Source organism: Haemaphysalis longicornis, unplaced genomic scaffold (assembly GCF_048455015.1).
Source record: "Haemaphysalis longicornis isolate Haplotype H1 unplaced genomic scaffold, Haemaphysalis longicornis Haplotype H1 scaffold_6, whole genome shotgun sequence".
Lineage (NCBI taxonomy): Eukaryota > Metazoa > Arthropoda > Arachnida > Ixodida > Ixodidae > Haemaphysalis > Haemaphysalis longicornis.
Genome location: NW_027526407.1, coordinates 33,135,929 through 33,150,861, shown reverse-complemented (window position 1 = coordinate 33,150,861; position 14,933 = coordinate 33,135,929). Strand labels below are relative to the sequence as shown.

The 14,933-nt window shown below is 47.2% G+C and overlaps 1 protein-coding gene across 10 annotated transcripts in view; it reads left to right on the top strand.

The window, feature by feature from the left end:
- The window catches only part of Acc (acetyl-CoA carboxylase), a 135,562-nt gene extending 122,757 nt beyond the window's left edge, over positions 1-12,805 (top strand). For all 10 annotated transcript variants that reach the window (XM_077673972.1, XM_077673971.1, XM_077673973.1 and 7 more), the window contains 6 exons: positions 649-784; positions 1,584-1,848; positions 5,195-5,369; positions 6,445-6,615; positions 8,103-8,236; positions 10,580-12,805. In XM_077673972.1, the coding sequence (XP_077530098.1) occupies positions 649-784; positions 1,584-1,848; positions 5,195-5,369; positions 6,445-6,615; positions 8,103-8,236; positions 10,580-10,760 (1,062 nt within the window). In that variant the 3' untranslated portion in view covers positions 10,761-12,805. The remainder of the gene's footprint in view (positions 1-648; positions 785-1,583; positions 1,849-5,194; positions 5,370-6,444; positions 6,616-8,102; positions 8,237-10,579) is intronic.
- Positions 12,806-14,933: the final 2,128 nt, after the last annotated feature.

Below are 14,933 nucleotides of genomic sequence, written 5' to 3'. Positions count from 1 at the left end.
CAGACAAGGATGGCGCTTGTCCTTGTTTGTCTTGTTTTTCGTGGGGTCTTTTCTGCACTTAAAGGTGGTTTAAGAAAGAGTACCGACTGACTTCTACCCATATGTTGTTAAGCCTAAACTTTGTTTCATGTCGAAATGCCCCCTTATTTAAGTGAATCAATTTTTTTATGGCTGTATGGCAGCCTTTGGCATAATGCATTGTCCTTCACAGTGTACATGACAGGCACATATTGTGTGCATGTGTGTTGCTTATAATCATGGTGCTTGAATAGGCTACTTTTCCCGTTTTTTTCAGGTGAGTTGTAGTCTTTAGTGTTTAACATTGGCAGCTGGATTTTACAACGTTGAGCGGCAGGCCATTTGAGACCTAATTGTAGCAGCAAATTAGAATGAAAAGAGCAGACGCCTATTGAGTGCCACTCTAAAATTATCAAAATTGAGGGGATCAGGCCAATAGAAAGCTGGCATACACTTCTGCAAAGTTGCATTCCAGAAGAAGGCCTGTAGACTCTGGGTTATTCGTAGGCCTTAGCATGGCATCACTAATAGCGCTTGCTGTCAAATAGTTGCTATTGAAAGTCGGATTGACGGGATTGAGGGCATGCCAATGTGGCACCAAGTTAATTAATGGTCTTGACAAACACGCAGCTGCTCTCGCAAGCCGGCCAGGTGTGGTTCCCAGACTCGGCCTACAAGACGGCACAGGCGATCAACGACTTCAACCGCGAGGAACTTCCCCTGTTTGTCTTTGCCAACTGGCGAGGCTTCTCGGGGGGAATGAAAGGTGAGCGCCTCAGTGAGAGCGCAAAAATAAAGCTTGACTTGCTCTTTAAGTGTGGCTAGATGCCTGCCGCTGCGGGTTGGTGACTAAAGTGTTGTGCTGCTGCGCACAAGGTCGGGGATTAGATGCGATGGCCGGAGTGGGCGTTCTCTCGTTGGAGGGGAATAATGAAAACTCGTGTGTCATCAAATCGGTACACATTGAAGTTCCTCAGGTAGCACACTGCTTCATAGCCCAGGTGTATAGCTACGGCGCATGAAACCCGAATGTGAAATTAAGGTAAAGTTTTCTCATGGCTGACTGGTGCACAAACTAGACGTGGACGAATGAAAGAAGATCAGATACAGGCGCCAACTTCAAACTGTTTATTCAAAGGAAACCACACTAATTTATGCATGACTAATCTGTACGGAAACAACAACAACAAAAATAACAACCGAGGTATAATCATGCTAACAAGTGTAGAAGGTGGTGACAGTGGCTAGCGTGAGCAAGCACAACACTGCCGATAGTTGACAACATATCTTCTCCAGCCTCAAGACAACAACCAAGGGGATCGTAATGCACGTGCGCGCATGCCAGGCGCAGACCAAGCCGTAAAAAGGGAAGAACAATAGCACGTGCTAAAACTACACGCTGTGTTTTAGGAACGACATTTCTTTGTCACTTAATGCTAGTGACGGCGTGCACTTGTCGCCTACTCTTTTTATGAAAACCGCCTCAAGATGATTACATCAAGAAGTGAATTCGGGGTCTTTCAACTCGATCCTCATGAGTTCTTGTCCCCTCCGCTGCGTCGCAGACATGTACGACCAGGTGCTCAAGTTTGGGGCGTACATCGTGGATGCGCTGCACACGTACCGCCAGCCCGTGCTGGTGTACATCCCGCCGTACGGGGAGCTGCGGGGCGGCGCGTGGGCCGTGGTGGACGCGGCCATCAACCCGCAGCACATGGAGATGTACGCCGACCCGGACAGCCGTGGAGGGGTCCTGGAACCGGAGGGCACCGTGGAGATCCGCTTCCGGCAGAAGGACCTGCTCAAGACCATGCACCGCGTCGACGCCAGGTGACCGAGGGAGGGGGGGGACAGAGGAACCGCTTGTTTTGAAGTTGTCAGTGCCTCACCTTGCTGGTTTGCATGCTCGCTCATGAGAGCGATTTGCGTCCAAAACTAATGGGAGCAACGGTACTGAGTGACTAAAAATGAGGACCCGCTTGATCGTGTACTCCCAAATGAATGCACGCAGAGAATGACTTCAGTAATCATGGTGAACATGCACAGGCGCACACTTTCTCACACTCATTAGTACTAACAAACATGTGTAAAGCATGAACCACATGGAGCGTTTTCTGCTCGCAAAAATGCACTGCGCACGCCATAGGCACACTTTATGCTGCTGCCCGCGTAACCACTCGCACACTGCACACTGCACGGCCCGCGGAGGCTTTGGCCGCGAAGTGGTGAGGGGAGCTCGAGCGACCACTTCTAAGCGCTCTCTAAAATGCCACCCAAGGCACACACGAAGTTGCTTGTGGAGTAAAAAAGCTTATAATGTGAGCGAAAACGGTACTGTAAAGCATCATCCTCTACACTAGTGAAAGCGCTCATGCAATATCTGCCAAGGTGTATGCCTAAACATCTCCGGTGGAGCCAGCCGGCTGTCTCGACTTTCGAAACTGCCGCCATGAGGCACACGCCTCCCCATTGGTGTAAGTTGTCAGGCTCCTCCCACTGCCTCACGTGTCGCGCATCACTTTCTAAGCGAGGCGAAAGCTGCCGCGCGCGTCGACGCGGGCATGAAAAAAATCGCACGCGCAACGCCGAAGCACACGAATCGCGTGCAAAAACGCTCCATGTGGTTCACGCCTTACGGTGATGGGTTGACTAGAGCTCCATACTCACTCGTACTGATTTCTGCTCAAACTTGCGTCAGTAATGGTTCCAAGTGAGTACAAGCGCATATTTTTTTGTAGGTCACTCACTCGCACTAATTTATACTGACTCGCGGGAATGTGGTGCTGAGGGATTACACGCCTGGAGCAAAATCTTTTTTGTGGTACGAGTGAATACCGTAAAATTCCGAGCAAGCGCCCCCACCCGTGCAAGCGCCCCCCCCACCAGTTCAGTGCTAATTTTAAATTTCCGCGCCATTCCGGGAAAGCGCCCCCCCTCCCTCCACGCAGTTATCACGCACCACGTGCAGGCAACACTGGCTTGCTGGAGCCAGTCTAAGAATCCAATCCAATCTGCTTCAACCGAACGCTACACGCCATTTGTTTCTTTGTTTTGGCGGTGGTAGGTCATGCATTCCTACACAGTTGCAAAGAAAATCGAGGTGATCCGATGGCACCGAGAGCACGGGAAAAACGTGCACCAGACCTCTCGACAGTTCAAGCTCGACCAAAAGCGCATACGTGAATAGGTGAAGCATTTCGACAATCTCCTGCAGCAAAACTTCGGAAAAGCAAAACTTCGACGGAAGCTAAGCAACGGTGCCCCAGTGTTCAGCGAGTGCGTGGACGATACGCTGTTCGAGTTCTTAGAGCGCGAAAGAAGCGCGGGACGCGCCGTTAGCAACCGGCTGCTGTCTGAAGAGGCTGTGAAAATAGCAAACAGCATGCAGTTGGGTAACTTTGTAGCTTCCAGCCACTGCATAAGCAGGTTTGGAAGCAGCGGTTCGGCGTTACAATGTGCCACGCCATGAACGAGAGCCAGAGGACGCTCGAGGAATCTGCGGAGGCATTAAGCGCCTTCCGGACTTCCGCGAACTTCCTGCGATGGCGAAATGACGTCAAAAGGCAACTTCAGGAAGCCGTCGCGGCAGCAGGTCCTTGTGGCGCACTGCTTCAAGGGGTGCGGCATTGCAAACGCAATCGATGGCTCCGAGGACGGCGACCTGCACGGCGGGCTGGAAAATGTCGGAGCCGTGGTGCCAGAAGACCGGGGCGGACTGGAAGACGAGTGCGCTGAACTGTTTTTGGCTACAGACTCTGAGGAGCCTTTCGATGGTTTCGAAAGTGACGAACAGCAGTAAGATCAAGCCGTGGCACCCGAAGACTGAGGCAGCAGAGTGCTGCGAACTTTTTTTTTTTTTTTTTTTTTTTTGCTGCTAAGTTTTTCAATGGTTTCCAAAGTAACTAACAGTAACATCTGTTGCGTAATAAAGTTCATCTTCCTAATGAAAGTTTAAAACCACGCGCACTGCGTTTTTTTTTTTTTTTCGTAAAAACAATTGTCGCCGCCATCTTGAATTTTGGTGCCATTCCGGGATAGCGCCCCCCTTCACTTTGCCGGTAATTCTGCCTTGCTGAGGGGGGGCGCTCGCTCGGAATTTTACGGTAGATTCCAGTATTTTGTCATTCACAAGTGCAGAGCCACTTGTGAGTCTGTCTTCGGTGCAAACGCAAACTTGCTTGTAAGCACACCGAGCTATTTGTGCGAGCGGGGAAGTCACATACCGTATTTACTCAAATCTAATGCACACCTTTCTTCCGGAAAAATAGGTCCCAGAATCGCGTGCGCATTACAATCAAGTGCGACTCAAAACTGCAGCGCTGTATCGCCATTGACGTTTCAAGACGGCCGCTTGACTACTGAACGCGTAGCCAGCTCTTTGTAGTCGGCGCATGTTTGACTTTGTTGTTTGCGTAGTCTTTTTTTGCGTTCCTCTGTTCTTTCCGCCATGAAATTTCTCACTGCGAAGACACGGTGGGTTCACCACAATGCTGCGTTTAAAAGGAGAAAATAATCTTGTGCGTGGAAAGCGATGAAAATCGGGCCACGTCACGTGCGTTCAGTGTTCCGAACACTTGCGTGCGGGACTGGCGCAAACAGAAAGAGAAAATTTTCGCAAGCAAGGCGACACGGAAAGGGTTCAGCGGACCAAAGAGGGGCGATGTCCCTGAATAAAAGACCTGCTGGCGGAGTACAGCAGCAGCAGTGACGGCGCTGCCCCGGACCGTTGTCACAGTGACGGTCTTGCCAGCAATACCCGGCACATTTCATTTCGTGCCACCCTTAGAATAAACCTTACTTGTTCCAAGTGAGGAAAAGTCGCATTTTTGTGTTAAATAATGAGTCTAGTGCGTGTTACAATCGAGGACACAGTGTTTTTTTTTTTCTTCTTCAGACCGCGAAAAATGGGTGCTTGTTACAATCGAGGGTGTGTTAGATTCGAGTAAATACAGTACATGTTCAGAACGGTGCCAGAAGCTGCAAGCACACATCATTGCCTTGATTCGCTCCATCGCACTCAGTATTCAGCCATTCCTTTAGGAGGCTGAACTGCATGGCTGGAGACACGGTCAAGATTTATCCAGTGTGCACTTGTGAAATACTTGTATCTGTGCATGTTTCCTGCCCGTGAAGGCACGGGGTAACACTCATCGGCTCCCCTTCTCACGTGATGCAGGTGCCGCGAGATCCTGTCGCAGCTGGGCACGGTTGATCCGGAGAAGAAGGCTGAGCTGGAGGCGGAGTTGCGCAAGCGGGAGCGGCAGCTGCTGCCCATGTACCACCAGGTGGCGCTGTCCTTCGCCGACCTGCACGACATGCCCGCTCGCATGCTGGAGAAGGGTGTCATCCAGGTGAGCTCACTGCTGAGCTGTCTGTCGGGTTTTTTTTCCTTTTTCTGACTTTTCGTCCTTTATCTTATCTTTTGTCGTTCCCTTCTTGCCGTCTGCTCCCGATCGTCGGCTCTTGGGTGCCTGCTACTTTTCAATCTACAGTCCGCCTGTCTTGTTGTTGACTTTCACCATCCGCTGCTCATCGGCTGCTATTTGTGTCAATCTGCTGGCGGCCTGCATCTTGTCACTGGTTTCTTGGCACGCACATTTGGCTCGGCCCTCTGCTAGCACGTACCCAGCACTGGTGTTACCAAAAAAAAAAAAAATTATAGCCGTTCCACTCAATGTGAAAGCTGCCGGAAGTGCAGAGTAGAAATTCGCCATAATGGGCTGTACCGTCGTTTTCCGCTCACTGCTGCCACCCCATGCAATTCAAATTTCCCGCCTTTGCAGTGCTCGCACGCCCCCTCACCTGAAACTGCACCAGTGGGAATTCTGTTCTTTCTGTGCTTGCTTTAATTTCGTATGCTGGAGCTGTTTTGCGTCATTTCAAACACGTAATTTTTTTTTTGCGCGGCTGGAGCCTTACTGCGGCATTTCGAACGCGCCATTTTTTTTTCTTGTGCAGATGACGCCTTTCTGCGTCATTTCGAACGCGCCATTTGTTTTCTTACGCGGCCACTTTTTTCACTTGCTTTCGTAAAAACCAACCCAATGAGCGTTCCTAACTAAATGAACGCGGGCGCTGCCAGTTAATTACGTATATTTTGCTTCAAATGTACCTATAGTTTTCTTTGCGCTAAACAACGGGGTGACGTAGTACAAGCACCAGCGGTTCACGAGTTTCTCACGCATATGACTATATAAAATAAACCGCTTGGCTTTCGAAGCCTCTGGGGTACGCCGCAACGACAGCGCTATAACGGAACGCCCTGTTGCTCTACTTGAGACCAGCGAGCAAACTACAACGACAAGGCGAGGGCCTAAAGTGCTCTGCACTTAAAATGTCGAGACTGCAGAGTAAATGGCAGTCTGTATTTGGAAACAGTTGCAAATCAAAGTTAAGCCTAATTTCTTCCCGATGCCGTTCATCCAGGACGTGGTCCCCTGGAGCAAGTCGCGGACGCAGCTGTACTGGCGGCTGCGACGCCGCCTCCTCCAGGACACGGTCAAGCGGGACATCCGACAAGTCCGGCCGCAGCTGGGCGACGGCGAGATGGAGAGCATGCTGCGGCGCTGGTTCGTCGAGTCCATGGGCGCCGTCAAGGTGCGTGCCGTCTCTGCATACGACGGCCATTTCTTTCTCTTTCCCTTTGCCTTTTGGAGAGGAGTAGTGGTTCATCTTTCTTGATTCCAGGGAAAAAAGCCGGTGTAAAAGACTTCTTTTTACCCTGAACCCAAAAGTATTGTTAAAAGGGCCCCGAAACAGTTCTTGAATGTTTCAGAGGCCCTTAAATGTAATCTTTGCATTAAATCTCGTGTTCACCAGTGTATAATCAGGAAGGAACAAACTCGAGTGAGTAGTAAAATTTACTTGCTGTACACATTGCCTTACTGGGGCTAACACATTATTCTGGCAAGAGCAAGGTTGTGGGTTCAGTTCCTGGCTAGAGTGGTGCTTTCCCAATGGAGGGTCAAAAAAAGAAAACGCCCATGAGGTTAATGTGTATATTCACGAACTCCTGGTTTTCAGAGTTGGGCCATGGGACTCCACTATGGTGCGTTTCATAGCCCACTAAGCCCAGGTATCTTTGGCAGATGAAACCACCAGTGGAGCGTCGAAAAATTCATCACCCTTTTCTTGAGCCTTATAGTGTAGTGCCACATTAGGCGCTTTATGGGCTTTATGTGGCCAATGTACACTCACTAAACATAGTGTCGTAACCTGAACATTACATTGTAACCTGTATGCTGCATTCGCATTTAGACGTGTTTGCTTGGCTGTTTTTTTATATATTTATGCAACAGAGTTGGAAAGAAATAAAACCCGAATCCTTCCATAGCTGGATGTGATTGAACTTTTATTTTTGTACACACTATACCTTTGTCTTCTATTGTATATGTATATGTATTGACAGCTTATTACCAGTCCTTTCGCATATCACATCACAGAATTCTAATTTATTTTTCACTTCTACCATGTCTACAACAAGCAAAGAAAAATTAAGAAAGATATGCACAACTGTAGCAACCATCACGAAAGTTTAAGTCCACGATTGCAGCTGATTTGCTCCTTTTTCGCTGCCGCTACAAGCTTTACTCCATCGTTGCTTCAGTGTGAGCTTCTTTCATCTGTGTGTTCTGTTTTTTTTTTTTTTTTTTTTTTTTTTTCTTTTAGTGATAATCATTGGACTTCACTTTGGAGGGGCGTACACAATAACGTGTCTTTTTCGTTTCGCGCAAGTGTTGCCACAATTACAGTGAACGCTAGATCATCCCAATTTTGGCCAATATTTCTAAGTGGGTATGCTTGGCTTGGCAAAGGTACACACACACGAACGCTCGGCATCTTGGTTTTGTTAACTGCCGGGCGGTGTTGCCGCGTGGCCCGCATTCACGTGCACGCACTCGGAAATTTCTTGGTTCTTTTAACTGCGGACACGGAAAATTACGATTTTCTAAACAGCGTCTCTGTTAAAAGGCCTTAATAATGCCAGAAAATTACACGGTAGCACAATCAATTTTGTTTCGGTTTGGTAACTCTTCTGCGGTATTTCTCTCGCTTGAATGTGTTTTGTTCTTTCTGACATGCAGCAATACCTGTGGGAGAATGACCTGGCCGTGACCAAGTGGCTCGAAGAGCAGCTGGACCCCAAGGTGGGACGTTCCCTGGTCAACGAGAATGTCCAGTGCCTGAGGCGTGACGCTGCTATCTCACAAATCAAGAGGTGAGACAGTTTGCACTTGGCTTTGGCTTGCGTTGTGTCTTGGCTTCGTTGCGTCTTGGCTTCGTGAACCGAAGTTGCGTCTTGGCTTCGTAGTTGCGTCTTGGCTTCGTGAACCGAAAGGGCCAAGGTTCAAGTCCGGCACTTGTGCGGGCACCTTTGAAGGCTCAGTGAAATGTTTCTCTCCCTCTCTCTCTTTGGTTAACTTGGTTTGATAATTCTTTTCTTGATTTAGGTTAGTATTTAGTTCTCAATCATTTTAAATTATTGGTTTTGATTGATTGTAGGGTTTAACGCGCCAACGCAACGCAGGCGATGAGGCGCGCCGTAGTGGAGGGCTACGGTTTAATTTTGACCACCTGGGGATCTTTAACGTGCGCCGAAATCTCGTACACACGGGCGTTTTTCCTTTTCGCCTCCATCAGAAAAGCGGCCGCCGCGGCCGGGAATCGAACCCGCGACCTCGTGCTCAGCAGCGCAACGCCTTAGCCACTGAGCCACCGCGGCAGGTTTGAAAACGTATTGGTTTTCTTGGTTAGATAATGTTACATCAGGGTGGGTTAAATTTAATATGTTAGGCCAGCTTCTGTTAGGTTAGGCTACATTAAGGCAAGCTTAGTGTTTTTAGAGTAGCCAATCTAAAAAATTGCCGCAGCTTGCACTTGTGGTGCACGGCTAGAGAGACAGCAGAGCTGGTGGCCCCTCTTCCTCCATCGGAGACCTGGCTGTCGCACCTGACATGTTGGGGGGTATTTTTTTTTCTGGTAACGCTATACGGCTGAAATAAAAGCTTAAATAGCTCTGCTGTTGAGGGGAAACACTGGTCTTAAAACAACTTCTTTTAATTTTCAAGTAAACTTTGTAAAACTTGTAAGTCTTGCTGATTTTTTTTCCCCACTGATTTCAAATATGCCGTTATTTTTTCAGTTGGTCAATCAATTAGTTCCCGAGATAGAGATAATCAGCCATTTTTGGTCAAACAATAGACAAAACAGTGGTGGTCATAAAACTGTGATCTTTATATTTTCCAGTACTGTGAATCCTGGTGAATGCAATAATCGAAGCCTTTTTTTTGATGCACCGCTTGGAACTAATTTTACAGCTCATTAAACGTTGGTGGCACCAGTGGCAAGGAACCATTTTGAGTGCCTATTTCAAACACCAAAGTTTTATGAGGTGTAAAATTAGTTCCAGGTGATGCATAAAAAAACTGCTGCGATATTACACTCACCAGGGTTCATAGTATTGGAAAATATAAAGGTTACAGTTTCATGGCCAACACTGCTTTGCCTATTGTTTGACCAAAAATGGCTGATTATCTCTATCTCGGGAACTAATTGACCAACTGAAAAAATAATGGCATATAAACGAAGTTGTTTCAAGACCAGTGTCCCCCCTTTAAACTTTTGCTAGTGCAAAGTAGTGCCACATGCAGCATTGAGTAAGATAATGCAACCGGACAGCACTTTGGGTTAGTGTTATGCTGACATCGACAGCACTGTAGACACAGTGTAAAAGAAATCAGACGGGGCTTGCTTGCTTGCTGCCCTAGGTTTGTTGTGCAGTTTGCTTCAGCCACTTCAAATCTTGTTGCTTGAATCCCGCTGGACATCTAGGTTTGAGTGAGATGAGAAGAATGAGACAAAACATGAACGTTTGTCTCTTTTGGTCTGTTTGGAATATATCTGGAAGGAACATCATGTAATTGCACCCTTGCCGCTTGTCTTTTAAATCACTACGGAGTGTATGTCATGTTAGTGAGTACCCTGATAGATTGCTCATGTACTAGTGCTCTGTGTAACATCTGATATTTTGTCATGGTAGTACAATTGAGTTGAGGGTTTTTTTCCTGGTTATTTTTTTCTGATGGCAGCCAATCACACTTGCAAATTGTCCCAAATAAAAGCCCGAGTAAGGTCCAAGCACGCTGATGTGTACTTCACTATAATGTTTTCTTATTTCATTCTGAAAGCTTTGTTTCACACTAATGTGTAGTTTATCATTGGTCCAGGGAAATCCCATATCGTCAGGCTCTTGTGCACATATTATGAAAAAAACCTGCATAATACAGGTCTGTCGCTTGTGCGATACAGGTCTTCCACCCGTATGATACAGGTATGACACCCATTTGGTACGGGTCTTTCACCCATATGATACGGGTCTGACACCCACTTGATACAGGTCTGTTCAAAAATGTGTCTCAGAAGCTGCTAGTCCAGTTGGCAACGATCCTAGTTCCAAGATTTGCCAGGGGCATAAGCCTTAAGAGAGGTACGGAAAATGATACGGGCAACATATTAAGCTCCTTCATCAATCCCACTCGCATGTCTTGTCTTCCCCACGCAGTCTGCTCCACGTGAACCCAGAAGTGATCATGGACTCAGCGGTTCACATAGTGCAACAGCTGACAGCGCAGCAGCGTGCGGACCTCTTGTCCACCATCCGGACTCTCGAAAACGATCCGCTTCCCACGGCAAGCGGCGAGTCGCCGGCCAGCCCTCCATCGGAGTCGACGACGACGTCTTGACAGCTTGTCGCGCCGGCTCGGCCGCCTAAAGCTGAACGGGGCCGCGGCGGCCGACGCCGAAGACGGAGGACTTAAACAGCACGACTGCTTCTCTCTTGTTCGCGCTCTCCGTCTGGTCAGAAACGATCCGGAAACGTCGCATGACACCTGCACTGAATGCCTGCCCGAAAGGGCGCTGTCGACCCTTCTACAGTTCAAGCACTTCGTCGAAGGAACTACACTAAGACTGCACTCGGGTTGTTGAAAGTGGCACTGTCGAAACTGTTTTTGTTTGTTGTTCGTTCCAATTTGTTTTTCACCAAGCTGCCTTCCCGTTCGCGTGGCGGCCATATCTTTGTCAGAGCGTCGCATTGAGTGCCTGTGTGTTTTGCGGACAGTTTTTCCTCTGAATGTTCCACTGCACTGTGCGTTTTTCCTTCGACTCTACGGCAAGGAAAGTTTGTCGCAGTGTGAACCAACTATCTGTGAATGCCGGCCTCGAAACTTTTTTTTCATTTTCGAGGCCTGAAGGCTGTGCCCGGGGTCAATCAAGAGTTCTTGATTCGAAAACATCTTTGGCACAAATGTGCCACAGCTTGTTGGGTGGGAGCTCTTGCCTCTCCAACTTCGAAATGTGGGCCTATATTTTACGGGGCTGCATTTTTAAGGCCATTCAAGATTGGACACAACCAGCAATCGCCCCAGCATGAAAAGATGGTATCTTTGTTGATAGACATCAATTTGTTTGATCTGCTCTCACCTAGATACTCTCATCGAGACACTCTGCTGAGCGTTGATTTAATCGGCCATTTTCTACGAAGCATTTACTCTACGCACGTCTTCAGCTTAGGCTGTTTCCTTTTTTGTAAGTCATTGCCCATTAAGTTCTCCTCTGCATATTCTGATTTGCTTCCACGATAACTCCCGCAATGAGCCTCTTTTAGTACGCCTCTCCCATATTGCTTCGTAAGGTGAAGCGAATGGCTGAACTATGATTCCCACGTATACTTCTAGAATGCAAAGCCTTCTCAAAATAATCATATGAGGGTCAATTTTTACTATACTGCACTTCAAGTAACTGCTTCTTGCTGTTTTACATCTTTATAAGCACCCTATATCTCCAGCTGTTCACTTGGTGGCTGGCACAACAGCACCTGCTGTGTATGCGACGAAATTTACCATTGCTCTTTTAGGAATTTAATTCGGGCCACTGAGAATTGGCTGGTGATTGTGCGGCTGTATTGTACTGACATACTCAGCGCAATCATTTTTTTTTGCCTTTGGTGGTACTGCCGCTCCTTTATCAATGACGCACATTTTTCTGCTCTTATTTTGCTGGCTTTCCATTTTCTGTGGATTGTGCTGATTCGCGACTACTTCATTGTTGCTTCGTGCAATATTTTTCAGGACAGTATTGTGAGCGTTGAGAAACTGTTTGTTCGAAATATGATCTTTTTGCTGGTTTTGTTCGGAATGATGTCTGTACAAGCAATCAGTGTGTGGTCGCTTAGTGGAATGCTGCTGCCTGTATTGTAAGCACACACATTCTGTTCCTTGCTCGGTACATCTCTTGCCACTCTTTCATGCCATAACGGTCAAGACAAGTGGGCCAATATGTTTCCTGTAGACTTTGTAAATACGGAATCGATGAAGTTTTTTTTTGTCTGAATACATGTAAATAGCATCTGAGTCCGTGATTCATTCTAGTTCAGGTGGTACAAAGCCCTTTGGCGAGCAGAACCGTATAGGAGACAAAAACACATTGTAATTTCTTGACGTTATCGTTCTTTTCTCATTGTTGAAAAAATAACAACCACCAAACTAATTCAGTGCCTCAGCTGTGGCTCTCTAAGGAAAAAAAGTGCTGGACCCTGACTGTGTGCCGTTTTTTTGTAAAGCCTCCAAAATGTGTTTTGTGTCACTGAAAGAAACCATATTTATTTTTGTAATAACACCTGGTAGGGAAAATGGTAAGCGTTCAAGCATTTACCGCGCACATCAGATGTAAATATGCCACCAACACAAACTGAATTGTTATTCTGTGGAAATAAACGATACTTTCTGAACTTTGTCTCGTATTTTAAAGGGACCCTGCATCACTTACAATCGACTACTCGGAATGTATTTTGAGTAAAGTCTATTGTCCCAGCAATCTCCTCCCGCAAGAATTATGAAAATCCGTTCGCTATCACCGAAACTACATGCGACAAGAAATCGCACCTACTAATTGTTCCCTCTCAACTTGACCGCAGACAATGCGACGAAAGCTGCACGCTCTCTCCCGGAGAGGGGGGAGGGTGGCTTGCAGCGTGCTCTTCGGCAGCCTTTGATATATCACAGGCCGGGGAGTTTTCTCCTTTTCTCCACAACGTGGGGGGGTCTATTTCCGGTCTGGGGCCACAAAAAACCAAGCATGGGTCCTGCTCGCAAGCACTCGCTCAGGCTGGTAGGGTGTTTTTGAAGCAATAAACGTTTGTTGTTGAGTGGTCTCGTTGAAAGGGGAGTATTGAGCTCGTCACTCAAACTCTATGCGCACTCAAAACACACAAGATACGCCAAAACTGGGCCTACAGGTTCTAGCATAGAAGAGGTTGGTACACAGTGCCAGCAATGGCGGATTGTCCCAGGAAATTCGCGAAATAAGCCGTGAAGTTAACCAGCGACAGCCATAGGGCAGCCATTGCCTCAATGACGTTTAGGCCATGCCAGGGGTGCATAATGAGGAAAATTGAAGAGAGCGCAGTTGGTTTTTCTGCATCTTTCACGGCGGTTTGCGCACTCACCGCTTCACGTGCACGTGTAAAATTTGGCTCGAGTATTCCTGGCAGTGTAATCTAAGCACTGCTCAAAGACTGTTGCAGGGTCCCTTTAATGATGTTTTTACCAGCTGCCATCCTTGCCTAGGTGGACATGTATCCAAACAAATTAGAGGCGTGCCACTGTAAAAACGAGTGAGTGGTATTGGGTGTTCAATTGGATTTGCTACACACTTGCACGTTTCAAAATATCAAATATTTTTGGATATCCTAAATTTAAGAATGACTGTTGGGACAAAAACTAGCTTTATAAGAAGATAGTCTCACCTGGCTTTAGCTTTCAGCCAACGCTTTATGAGGGCTTTCCTGCAAGGCACTTCGGCCATGCAACATCAAAACACACTCAAAGCTTGTGTAAAATGTGTGCCAATTGTCAAATTATCTCGATAAATCATTCACAGCCAATTTCTACAGAAAACTTCTGCTGATGCCAAAATCCGCAGAACCCCATCGAAGTACGGCAGGTCAAATTTAATGAGCCAAGCTGTCAGAATTGATTAACAGAAGTAAAATGAACAACATTCGTGTGTACAACATGGCAGCGATCGAGGAAACACTGTAAATACGAGAAAGCTTTTAAGTGCAATTACTAAAAAGAAGCTATCTATTGGCAAAGACAGGCTGTACGCACTCAGAGAAGAGCAGGGTAACATTACACACTACATGGACGAGATAAAAGCAGCAGAATGATTTTACACCTGGCTGTATGCCAGCGACGTTAGACCACGGGAAACTACGAAGCGTACTCACAATGTCCCGCTAGTAACCAAAAACGAAGTAGAAAAAGCTCTCAAGGGCATCAAAACAGGAAAAGCAGCAGGTGATGACGGTGTAACCGTGGATCTTTTAAAAGAGGGAGGAAACATTATACTAGAAAAGCTTGTTGCAATATTTTTAGAAAGTTTAAGGACTCTTATTAAAGGAGCACTGACACCAAAATTTTATGTTCCTTTTTTATTGATTTCAGCAATGCTTAATGGCCTGGCAAACCCGAAACAGCATTTTAAATACTTGAATTACACTGAGCGGCCTGAAAATCATCCGTTTTGGTTTCCCGCGCTTCCAGCCCGGAAGCGCGTTGACAGAACCACGGGATGACCTTACCGTTTTTTGCTGACGTCAAAACACTACAAAGGCCGGCGGGGGCATTGTTTCGACCGCCCCGCTGCGCCGGAGCTGAGTGGATGAGCTGCCTGAAAGGCCAACTGCACTCAAATTTCACCTCGACCAAATTTATTTTTAATGTGTAGTAAGTACCCCCAAATCAGCTTGGACACGAGTAGCAGCCCCGTGAAACGCCTCGTTGATCAGTCAGAAGCGTTTAAAAAAACTCCGCCTCAGAGCACGCTGCACCTGTGGGCTGATCGCGTAAACAGCC